This window comes from Nannobrachium achirus (assembly GCF_963921795.1).
Source record: "Nannobrachium achirus genome assembly, chromosome: 3".
NCBI lineage: Eukaryota > Metazoa > Chordata > Actinopteri > Myctophiformes > Myctophidae > Nannobrachium > Nannobrachium achirus.
This window is the reverse complement of record NC_137812.1, coordinates 57931028-57943293: the sequence shown is the minus strand read 5'-3', so window position 1 is coordinate 57943293 and position 12266 is coordinate 57931028. Positions and strand designations below refer to the sequence as shown.

General features: G+C 40.6%; 3 protein-coding genes across 3 annotated transcripts; 2 read left to right on the top strand and 1 right to left on the bottom strand.

The window, feature by feature from the left end:
- Positions 1–358: 358 nt before the first annotated feature.
- On the top strand, positions 359–2032 carry ppp1r27b (protein phosphatase 1, regulatory subunit 27b). Its single transcript, XM_080721399.1, has 3 exons — positions 359–728; positions 888–1038; positions 1461–2032. The coding sequence occupies exons 1-3, from the start codon at positions 536–538 to the stop codon at positions 1585–1587; spliced, it is 471 nt and encodes a 156-aa protein (XP_080577525.1). The 5' UTR covers positions 359–535; the 3' UTR covers positions 1588–2032.
- Positions 2033–3225: 1193 nt separating this feature from the next.
- On the bottom strand, positions 3226–4675 carry anapc11 (APC11 anaphase promoting complex subunit 11 homolog (yeast)). The gene is made up of 2 exons (XM_080722280.1): positions 4508–4675; positions 3226–3715 (listed from the first exon to the last, which is right to left on the bottom strand). The coding sequence occupies exons 1-2, from the start codon at positions 4614–4616 to the stop codon at positions 3570–3572; spliced, it is 255 nt and encodes an 84-aa protein (XP_080578406.1). The 5' UTR covers positions 4617–4675; the 3' UTR covers positions 3226–3569.
- A 2276-nt stretch (positions 4676–6951) lies between these two features.
- Positions 6952–10806, top strand: LOC308282492 (THO complex subunit 4-like). Its single transcript, XM_080722857.1, has 6 exons — positions 6952–7253; positions 7933–8100; positions 8778–8925; positions 9010–9073; positions 9521–9749; positions 10452–10806. Exons 1-6 carry the CDS (start codon positions 7032–7034, stop codon positions 10464–10466), a joined length of 846 nt encoding a protein of 281 aa, XP_080578983.1. The 5' UTR covers positions 6952–7031; the 3' UTR covers positions 10467–10806.
- Positions 10807–12266: the final 1460 nt, after the last annotated feature.

Genomic DNA, 12266 nt, shown 5'->3' with positions numbered 1-12266 from the left:
TGGTCTGCCATGAAAATGGTCACACACACACTAGCGGCCTGAAAATGTAGTTCTTTAAAAGTATGGACATGATTGGCCCCCTACTACCCTAGTATCTCCTGTAACCTTTACCTCACACCTTTGACCTGTTGTAATGTATCTGGAATGGTCAACATCTAGCTATGCGAGAAACGGAGGTTACTATTGCCATGGATTTAGATCTGAGTTATGTCTGTATGTCTGGGAGTAATGACTAGCTTGTAGGAGGGACCTATAGCTAGACGGACGCTCAGCTTTCAATTTGAGTTACTGGATCTGTGAGGTGACGTGTCCCACATGACATGTCCTAAAATAGCCCAGCTGAGAGTATATAGGGGTCTAGATGAAGTGCCTTGCAAAGGCAAAAACTGAATATACACTGAAGGAGAGCATGCTGCTTATCTTTCTCCTGTCAAAAGACTGATCTCTAAAATATTTGTTAATTAACAGAAACAAGCTGATTTGAACTTCATTGAGAGTGGAAAGAGGAACTACTTGGAATTGGATTTTTTCTTGGATGAGCCAAGCAATGGGAATCCTTTATTCTGAGAAGGATGCAGTCAAGGACCGCTACTCGCTAAAGAAAATCCACACTGTACATTTTTCCAATGACATTGTCTTCCAGGACTATGTACGAAGGGGTGAGCTGGAGAGGATTGGACGCTTTATGCGATGTAGAAGAGTCAGTCTGGACACAATCTATCACTCTGGTAAGGCTCCATAAATACATTTCAGGATTATTATTTTTGTTATGCCGTCAGCACTTTGGATTAAGCTCTCCAAAAATAAAATCGGTGAAAATAAGAGTAGCTTTCCTCAACAGCATTTTTGCACAAAGCTAATGGTATTGACATTGTTATTACCATCAGGTATGGGTGCAATCCATGAGGCTGTACTGTCTGGAAACCTAGAATGTGTGAAGCTACTGCTCAAGCATGGAGCAGACATCCACCAGAGAGACAACGAAGGATGGACCCCTCTCCACATGGCCTGCAGTGATGGTTTCCCAGACATTGCCAGGTAAGCATCTTAGTCTCATTATTTATGCAAAAAAGCTAGACAATCAACTCATCAAACTTGTGCTGAGAGGCTGAGCTCTACTGCATATTACTAATTTGACTGATATAACACTGATAACTCAGGAGACAGTGGGTGAAGGACTTATAATAAGTTATGATTTTGAGCATGTTTAAAATGTTTTGACTACCTCAAAACAGACATGGTCTCACGCCACCTCTGTGATCTTTGCAGCCCCCCAAGTGGGGCCCGGAGTCCAGATTGGGAAGCTCTGCATAAAAAGATGTGTAAGAGAAGCTGGCATAACTGCAGCATTCTTGTACCTCTTTGACCTCCCTGAAACTCGAAGTCCACTTGGCCAACATGACACAAGCAGCAGGACATGATGCCTGTTTGTCTAACCTTGGCTATTTTCCGTTTGTCAGGTACCTTCTCGCCAAGGGGGCTGATCATGAACTTGAGAATGAATCTGGGGAGAAACCAGTTGATCTAATCGACCCGGAGATTGCGGAGAATAAGAAGTTGTTGGAGCTGTTCGCCAAGGCTGTCTGAGATCGACTGCCTTTCGTGACCTAAAGCGCAACTTGAATCTACTTCCAAATTCCCGGTCCTTCATGGTACGGGCCAAAAAGCTGACCGTACTCATTACTCATATTTTGAGTTGCAACAGTTTGAGGTCAAGCACTTGGCAGCAGGAAGGACTGACTGCTGAGTGTAGAATGAACTTTTAAAATAGGTATGGGTTTCTCCCTGTCAATCTCCACACATTTCATGTTATTTTCTGGTTCAATTAGCAGTTTTTCTACTTTTTATAGTACTGTGGTGTATGAATTCTAGGGGAGGTTTCGACATCATTATACATTTTACATTTTTCTTTAGGAATAATACATATTCCTTCAGTTTTTTGTTTTGTTAAAACGGTATTCTGCTTTTTCGAGTGAATTGTATTTATTTGTATTTGTTTATACATTATAGTACTTTTATACTTATTTATTAAAGAAAACAAAAGAAACATGCTCTTGGTTTACTGTCTCCCATATTTTGTATAACACTGCACAACTAGAGATTTGATTAAAAGTTTGATTCAGTACAGATCTAAATGCAGTTATGTTTAGAACAGCACATCCACATAAATTATTGCTCTGTAACTTGACAAAAAGCTTAACACTATGCTCTATGATAGATTTAAAGATACAGCACAAAATGAAATTACAGACCTTCTGCCATAGTGGGTTGGAAATTATATAGATTATATAGGTGGACAAAAGTTTGACATGCTCTTGAATAGTTGTATGTACTAGGTAGGGCATACAATGTGTTGGTAGTCCCATCAATGGGTTGGAAGTGTTATGTTAATTTGAATAGCAATAGAAATTCCATTTGCATCATGAGTAAATCATCAGAAGCTCATCAAATGCATTATACACTAAATCACTAAATATGGGTTAGAACTTAGTATATAAAAAAGAAAGCAGCAACTTTTTATTTAATTTATATAACTGTTGTCTATTAAATGGTTCACCGGTTGAGGGGGTACATAAAAACGTTTGAGAACTGGTAGAAAAATGCAAAACAAAACTGGCCAAAGTAGGTACCAAGGTGTATTGGGATGCTAATAAAAGTGTGAAAAGAAAGCTGTCTCAACTGGATCCAGACAGATGTATCTAGACACAAAACATCAGGGCCTTTCTGAGTCTTTGTTGGGCAGAACAAATGTGTTGCCTTTGGGATAGTGCTCTTGTGTGTGGTTATCATAGCTGTGATAATACAATTTGTGTGATACTTAGAACAGCAGTTTGCTTAGCTACATGTGTACTTTAGTTGTTTGTGGGACATGTTTATGAACGTACATTGTATGTTTGTTGTGTTTGGATTGGGGAGAAGAGGTTTGAGCAAAGCTGGGTAAAGGGGTAGGGTGGGGGAATCTAGACAAAGCATAACTTAATTCAATGTATAGCCATTCTGTCAACATATTATAGAGGGTTGAAATTTGAAAACAATACTAGGGTGGATGAAACTTGGCATTCTCTCGGCTCACGGTAGGACATAATAGAAAGAGGTAATCCTATCAAGGGGTTGAATGAAATTGAATACCCGTAGAAATTGATTGGTTTCCATCATGCATAGTTTCTCAGACGCTCATTCAGTAATTAATCAATGAAATGATGCACTAAATCACCTGTATATTGTATAGGAGTAAAACTACCCTTTTTATTTGTTTTATTTACATGACTGCTGTCCACTGAACGCATAATGCACAGCAAACGGTTCACTGGTTGAAGAGGTACATAAAAAGCTATAGAATTGTTAGAAAAATGCAAACAAGATCAGGCGTCAGCGAACAGGATTATAGCGATAAGTCCATTGTTGACCGTGTGACCAAATGGTTCATCAAGGTGCATTTGGGATGCTAATGTCAGGTGTGAAACAGAAACCTGTTTCAGTTGGACCCATCCAGATGTGAGCTCAAAACAGCAGGGCACTTTCTGAGTCTTTGTCAGGCAGACCAATGTGTTGCTGCCTCAGAGGTAGTGTTATTCTTTGAACTTCCACTCTTGTCGACACATAGGGCACTGCTGCTGGACTTGTTGGGAGTTCAGCCATTTGAGGATACAGTGCATGTGGAAACAGTGGGAGCACTGGCCCCAGACAAGTGGACAGTCGTCCCCTGGAACCTTACCTGTAACACGAAGCATGTTATTAGATACAGAAGTGATTATCTACCATTATTTTCAAATGGAGACCCGCAGAAATGTTTTAGAACCATTGAGATACAGTAAGAACTAAATACCAGATAATCACTATTCACTAGGGCATTGATATTGATACAACCACCAAGGACTACTAATCATTATATGTACATATGATTATGAACAGTCAACAGCGCAACTCCCTATGAACACATTTAACAAAATACTGCTATTTGTCCCCAAACATTATTACCACAACAATACAGTGAATGCAAAATACCCCTACACCTTATTTGAAACAAATATGTGTGGCTAACAGTGGTGTAATGTAACTATGTAGCCTACTGTACTTAAGTACAAGACAAGTTTGAGATATTTTTGTACTTGATTATTTCCAATTACTACTAATAGGTCTACTTTTACTTCTACTCCACTACACATTGGATCCAAATATTGTACTTTTACTCCACTACATTTATTTGAAAACGTTAGTAACTAGTATACTCTGTAGATTGATTATTATTACACAAGTTACACAACATACATCACTTCTGCCCAATATATCTTTTGGCTATTTGAAAATAGCAGACATAAGCTTGTAGATCTGCTATTTTCAAATATTTGTATACATTCTAAAACTTGTGAAATTAGTATTTTCTACTTTGGTTGAATTCCGGACCTCTACTTGTAACAGAGTATTTCTACAATGCAGTATTGATAATTTTACGTGAGTACTTTTTCCATCACTGGTGGTTATTTGGCTGTTGTTGGCGTTTACTCACAGTCAGGGCAGCAGCCATTGAAGGGCATTCTGCAGATTCCACAATTCTCATCGTTGGCAACCCACAGCCAGGATGCAACACCATTCCATTGCTTGATTTTTACCTTCATTTCGTTCTACTTTAGAGCAGAAAACCTGCCTTCTTCCACAACAATTCACGGTTTCACCAAAAGGCTTCTTCTGTAAAAGGCAAATGAGCACTAAACGTCGTCGCCACCTACATGTCGGAGGACAGAAAGATAACACGGGCTATCTGCGACTTCGCCGCCATCTAGCGTTACAGTGTGTTTAGTTATTATTTCATTTCCCAATATTATCACTGTTTATTATTATTGACATGACTAATATATATGAGGGCTACATTCCCCTGATTACTCATTGACTGATTGATTGATTGATTAGACTGATTGATTCGCTTATTAGGCTACATAAATTCAAAATGACACTGGACACACACACGAGAAAGTGGGGAAGGGGGGTAGTAGTGACTGGAGCAACAATACATTACAAATATAACATTTTACCCACTGTATTTAAGGTGGTAAAATACAGTGGGTGGCACTAAATCGTGTAAAAACAATTAGACTACTAAACAAAATACAATGCTATATCACTGAAATAGCGTAGGTCTACAAATGTAAAATAATAATAACAATGATTAGATTAAACGTGTTCTTCAAATGAACCCTGGTGGTTCCATAGAGCAAGGGTCTTCAACAGGGGGTCCTGGACCCCTAGGGGGTCCTCGGAGTTACAACAGGGGGTCCTCCAAATCTTTAAGTGATATATATATATATTTTATATTAACCACTTGAACACTAGTGTCCATATTCTGAGAAATTAAGCCAAAAATAGAAGATCTACAAGCTCACAACGCCTCGCTTGAAGAGTTAGCAGATCTTCTATTTTTGGCAAAGAGCTTTGGTGGGGGAAAAGAGCAGACTGGGTACAAAGTGAAAGACCAACCAAGCTGTAAAAGACCTGAGAGACAAGGCAAGAAGGGCTTTCTATGCCATCAAAAGGAACATCAAAATAGACATCCCAATAAAAACCTGGCTAAAAATACTGGACTCTGTGATAGAACCAATTTCCCTCTATGGTTGCGAGATCTGGGGACCAGCCGCAAACCAAGACCTTGAAAAATGGGACAAACATCAAATAGAGACCCTGCACACAGAATTCTGCAAATCAATTCTCAGAATTCAGCGGAAAACACCAAATAATGCATGCAGGGCAGAATTAGGACGACACCCTCTCATAATCAAAATAAAAAAGAGAGCATTCAAATTTTATAACCACTTAAAAGAAAGTGACCCAGGTGCACTTCATAACAAGGCACTCACACACAGAGAAACCCTAGAGAGATGCCCCCTCAGCCAACTGGTCCGGGAACTCTGTACACAAACACAAGCAGAGCCACCAGACAGACAATTCACTGGACTAAACCAAATTATAAAACAGCAGAAAGAAAGCTACCTGACACATTGGAGAGAGAAGCAACCCAAAAGCAGAGCAAACTAGAATGCTATTTGGCCCTAAACAGAGAATACACCATGGCAGAATACCTGAGCAAGGTGGCCGACCCAAAACAAAGAAAAATCTTGACTAGGTACAGACTCAGTGAGCACAGTCTTGCAATCGAGAAAGGACGTCACAGGCATACCTGGCTCCCTAGAGAAGACAGACTTTGCACCCACACACAAAATGAAGTGGAAACTGAGCTACACTTTCTAACCACCTGTCCGCTGTACCAAGACATCAGAGACACATACTTCCCACAGATCATAACCACCCAAGGAGAGTTTGAAAATATGACCAATGATGAAAAACTCCCATACCTGCTGTGTGAAGTAAAATAATGTGCAAACACAGCAGCAAGATTCGTGAGCTGCTGTGATAAGAGAAGGATATCAAATGGAACCCAACCACCTTAAAAACCATTGTAGGCTATATATCCCTGCTCTGCCTGCACGTTACCGTGATGCATGAATTGAAAACTGTTTTCACCTGTACATATTTTGTTCTGATTGTATTGTATTGTGTACACTTCTGCTTTGGCAATGTAAACGTATGTTTTCTCATGCCAATAAAGCCCTTTGAATTGAATTGAATTGAATTGAAAGAAAGGTCAAGTTTATTAACTATTGACGGTTCAAACACAATTTGACATGAATCCAACATACACTGATAATTGTGCTGTCAAACAATGATAGGTTGTGGGGGTCCCTGCTTCATCTCTCTCTCTCAGCTAGGGGTCCTTGGCCTGAAAACGTTGAAGACAGGGCGGTCCGGTCCATAGGGGGCGGTCTCGTATCATTGTGACTTTCAACCAACCAGAAGTTGTAGCTGAAAGCTGTGCTCGTCACTTCCTGCCGTCCCCCCGTCACGGTATTTAAAGGCACGCATCAGCAGCCGGTGTGTTACGCTCGCCAACGTCATCCTCAACTTGGGTAAACTACGTACGAGGCCGCACACACACAGACGCTACTACTACGACCGAAGCTTTGATTTAAAACAAAGTAAACATGGCAGATAAAATGAGCATGTCCTTGGACGACATCATCAAGCTGGGCAAGAAAGGAGGCAGCGGTCGAGGAGGAGGTGGAGGAGGCCGCCGCGGCGGCGGAGGAGCGTCGAGGCGCAGTGGGAGTTCGGGTCGGTCGGGCGGCGGTGGATCCGGGCCTGCGCGGGGCCGACAGAACAACCTCGGCCGGGAGAGAAACAGCAGACCCACGCCGTACAGCAGGGTATGATATGAAACGATTCAAACGAACAGACTTTAGTCATGAGTAGGGATTTTGGAGTTGATACACAGAACGGCGTCGCGTGTTCCATAAACCCCGGTGGTAGCCTCTGTAGCGGTGCTAAAAGAGGACAATGGAGTTTCGTTGAACGCCAGGGTTCAACTGGGGTCGGGTTAAAAGGCATCGATGTGTTAACACCTGTAAAAAGATGGCTAGCGGGTACATAATAACTATACTTTACGTTTGTTTGTTCTTTCTTTCCGGAATGGAATATAGTTTTTTAAATGCCGCGATAAAAATGTCCTCGTGTTTGGATTTACACTGGAAAAGGATCAGCTGCTGTTGAACAATGGCTAAATGGTAACAAACCCACCGTTCTAAATTACTGGATTCGCGGCACTTCTAGACGTGTTTACTCTACATCACTGCGCTTCTTATTTTCAATTTCACTTCCCCCTGCCTGCCCTCAATATTTGGATCACGATTTGAATCATTGTATAACTTGTCTGAAACAAAATGGCGATTCTTTGTCGATCATCAAGTATGACCTCGATACTTTCTCAGTAAACAAGATGCTGCGGTGATTGAAAAACACTTTAGGCTGGATCCCCCATTGTATTTATTTTTCAAGAGTCATCTTTGGTATCTGTAATTAATCGATTGTATTCTTTAATATTTTCAGCCCAGAGAGTTGCCGGATAAATGGCAACATGACATGTATGATGGAGGCATTGGTGGGACCACTAGAGGAGGTGGAGGAGCAACGATGGGAGCTGGAAGAGGCATTGAAGTTGGCGGCAAGCTCCTAGTTTCCAATCTTGACTTTGGTGTCTCTGATGCAGACCTAAAGGTAATTCAGAAACCTGACAAACTACCTTAATTCGTTGCTTAAAATCGGTTAATCGGAAATCCATACCTTGAATGATCCCTCAAGGAGTGATACACATGCATGATCAATTAGGGGAAACGTTAATGTTGTTCCTCTGTAGTGTTTATACTGTTAAAGGACAACTTTGTTTTTTTTTTACAACAAGGGTTCATATTCTAGATTGTAATTAGAGAAAAGAAAAAGTGAGTGTTAAAATGTTTTCATTTGCTTTGTTCTATGTTTTATCGCGTTTACCGTGCTGAAATGTGGGGCATGCGTATGCCCCACATTTTAGACACAATAAGCAGACACAATAAGCCAGCCGTTTCTTTATTGCTATTTACAGTAACACTTCTAGCCCCCTTAAGTCACATCCAACCATGAAAGGTTGCGTTGTATCTTGGGAATGGGCTTATTCTGTGTAAAATGACATATTTAGCTACTTGTACGCATGCCCCCAGCCACTGACGTAAGAATCTCTAAAACAATAGAAAGAAGTAAATTAAATCATTTTAACACTCATCTTTTATATTCTTTAATTACAATCTAAAATATGAACCCTTGTTGTAAAAAAAATAAAGTTGTCCTTTAATAAAGTTTGCCGATATCAATGGAGGTGAATTTTTCTGGTGTTTAAACTCATCATTTTCTTTCTTCAGGAGCTGTTTGCAGAGTTTGGACCTTTAAAGAAGACATCTGTGCACTATGATCGTTCTGGTCGCAGTCAGGGAACCGCAGATGTCCACTTTGAAAAGAAGGCAGACGCTTTAAAGGCGATGAAACAGTACAATGGCGTGCCACTTGATGGTGAGAGCACTTTCTTTTGGTTTCTGTCTTTCACCTCAGACTGTCTTGTTTCTGTATGATTATTAACCATTTACCTTCTCTTAGGTTCTCCCATGAAAATCCAGCAAGTAACTTCAGAAGTTGAGACACAGAGACCACAGGCACAACGGTGAGTGAATGTTCACTCTGCAGTATAAGTATTCATGGGTCACCAACTGAAAAATCTGGGTTCAGTTCGGGTGTTGTGTTAAGCACCAGAAATGTTACTGTGCAACTAGTGATTGGGATCAGATTATACCTAAGTCTAAATGGGACCAAAACGTTTTGTCAGAACAGAGGATGTGTGCACAGTAAAGTTGTTTGCACCTTTACCACAAATGCATGTGTAACAGTAATTGTCTGCTATGTAGCTGCTAGATTCATTCCACCAGTGATCTACTGGTAGACTGGAACAGTATGGTAATCATAACTATTGGGTTTGTGGGGCTCGCAACGTGTCTTGTTACATTGTTCTGAGCTTTCAGATCAATAATAATTACATATTATGACATGCGCAGAATAGTTAGTGCTTAATGACACCATCTAAAGTACGTCTCTTCTTTCCTCTGCATTTTAGAGCAAGCTCAGGATTTGACAGGGACAGGATTGGGCGGCCCAATTTTCCAAAGAGGGAAGCACGGCAAGGTGGTGGTGGTGGCGGCGGCGGTGGAGGAGGCTTCGGTGGAGGCTTCAGGGGCAGGAGACGAGGTGGTGGTGGAGGAAGAGGTGGCGGACGAGGTGGGAGCAGCAAACCCCAGCTGTCTGCAGAGGAGCTGGATGCCCAGTTGGATGCTTACAATGCTAAGGTAAGGGCATAATATATATGGCACGGTTTCCAAGCACTGGGTTGGGTCCCTTAATGTTTTAAATTTCAAAACAAGATTTTATTGAATAATACAAAATATCTATAATATCTATAATTCTTCTAAGTAGTTTCATTAATGTGGCAGATCTACAAGCTTGCGATGCGTTGTGAGCTTGTAGATCTGCTGTTGTCACTATAGTTTGGGTCCCGGGCAAAAATCTAATCTCTTGGTCTCAAGCTAAAACATTTGGGAACCTATATATGGGGAGAAGTATCAGTTTTTTTTGTAATTTGGATTCTATTGGAGGTCAGCCAGCTATAGGATGACACTGCTGCTTTGCCTCTAATAAATTATATGCCATTTTATTTCACGATGAAATGTGTTTACAGGACCATACAGGAAGCTAGCATTTGTTTTTTTTTCTCCGGTTTTTAGAATCCTTTTTTCTTTATTGATTATATAGTTTTTATAGATTGATATTCAAATGCATTTGTTATATTGTTGTTTATGTTCTGACATGTTATCTTATCTTGTTTATTATAGTGATGTATTTTGTAAATCGCTTTGGATTAAAAGCGTCTGCTAAATGCCTAAACTGTAAACTGTTTCAATTGGTTAAACTAACATGCATATCCAATGTTTTGCATTAATCCTGTTAGTGTGATCGATCGTTAATCATTGTCTCATCTTCCTAATTTTCAGATGGACACCAGTTAAGGGCACTCATTGAGGATCTTCAGTCAATGTTCTGTGGTTGGATGAAGCTTTTGTAGATTTCTGGACTCTTAAATGCACTCTTAATTGAGTTGTTTTGTTTTTATGGGGGTATTTTTTTATTGGTCTTAATATCACAAATGCTTTTTTACCTGAAAAGTTATAGTTTTTTTTGGAGGGGGGGAAACGTTATGCTCTTTTATAAGTGCAAGTCGTTGCTTTAAACTTGAATGATATTAATTTGTCCATTTTGTAACTAGAATATCTTGAGACAGTTGACGTGAATCACATGCTTAAATGTGAATCTGTCCTTTCAATAATTCTGTACAGTTGACCCATGGAAATCGTGTGTGCTTTAATGAATCAAAGCAATGCACCACTTGTACATATCTGTATTAAACTCGTTACAAATGTGTAAAATGTAGCCTTGTCAAGTCTTTTTTTTTCTTCTATAATTTGAGTCCCAGAGGGTTTTTATCCAATTAGTTTTACTCCTTTTTGCCCCAATTTAGTCGTTATACCAATTGATTCCTCTCCACACACATTCTCCTCACCTGCCACTGAGGAGCCCCCACCAGGAGGACGTAGACTTGGAGCCTTCGTCCTACTCCTCCCGCCCAACACTCCCTGCTGACAGGTGCTGCCCCAGCCCGTAGGAATAGATGCAATGACCAGTATCACCCTCCCTGTCAGGCTTCCCTCCCCCGAACATGGACCAATTGTGTTGGCACAGACGCCCGACATAGTCCGTTGCACCACGGGATTTGAACCCACATCCTTCCGTGGTGGGCAGGGACTTTACCACTGCGCTACCTGAGCGCCTAACCTTGTCAAGTCTTAACCTTATTGGCCTTTATACAGTGGCCGTATTGAGCCAATGTTTGATACTATTGGCCGTTATAACTATCAGTCTTAAGATTGATCCCAGGTGCACTAAGACATTTTAAAGTTATTGAAACGCTTATGTTTAGAGGGCTTGTGTATACAACTGCCTCCTTAAAAATCTCCCTAACATTTCTATTGGACTTGATTTGATTTGGCCATTCCATATTCCATTTTATTACTAGCTTTTTTACAAAAGGCCCCATATTTGCAAGTATTGTGAGGACTTATGATACAAAGAAATATGTGACCTAAATTTTTATATTGTGGGACGGCATAGCTCAGGGGTAGAGAAACCGTTATTAGAGCACGAAGGGTTCCCAGTTCGAATCCGGGCTCCCCCTGAGTTAATGTCGAAGGGTCCTTGGGCAAGACTTTGAACCCCACATTGCTCCCGGTGAGCAGGTTGGTGCCTTGCATGGTTTCCTCCGCCACCGGTGTATGAATGTGTGCGTGAATGGGTGAATGTAATGCACAATCTCTGTAAAGCGCTTTGGATAAAAAGCGCTATATAAATGCACCATTTACCATTTTATATTTTGAATGATAAAGCTTGTGAAGCAGCTCCCTAACTGGTCAATGGTACTGAGTTTTAACACCTGGCATTGTGACCAGATAACAATGTATCTGCTTGGGGCATATTGTGCTGTGTTGTCTGGCAAACTTCTGAGCGGTGTGCATGCATTCTTCCCTTCTTGACCTCCCATTCCAAATCAAATCTTTCTGATGGTTTACTCAATTCCAAGGAGCTTTATTGGCATGAGAAAACATGTTTACATTGCCAAAGCAAGTTTCAAACATAAAAAGATGAAAATGGGGAACACATATAGGCCTATATATATATATATATATACAGTTGGAGGGGGTACAGCATTGTGTAAACAGAGCTATGTCACATTTTGTCGTTATGTACAGTAGCTG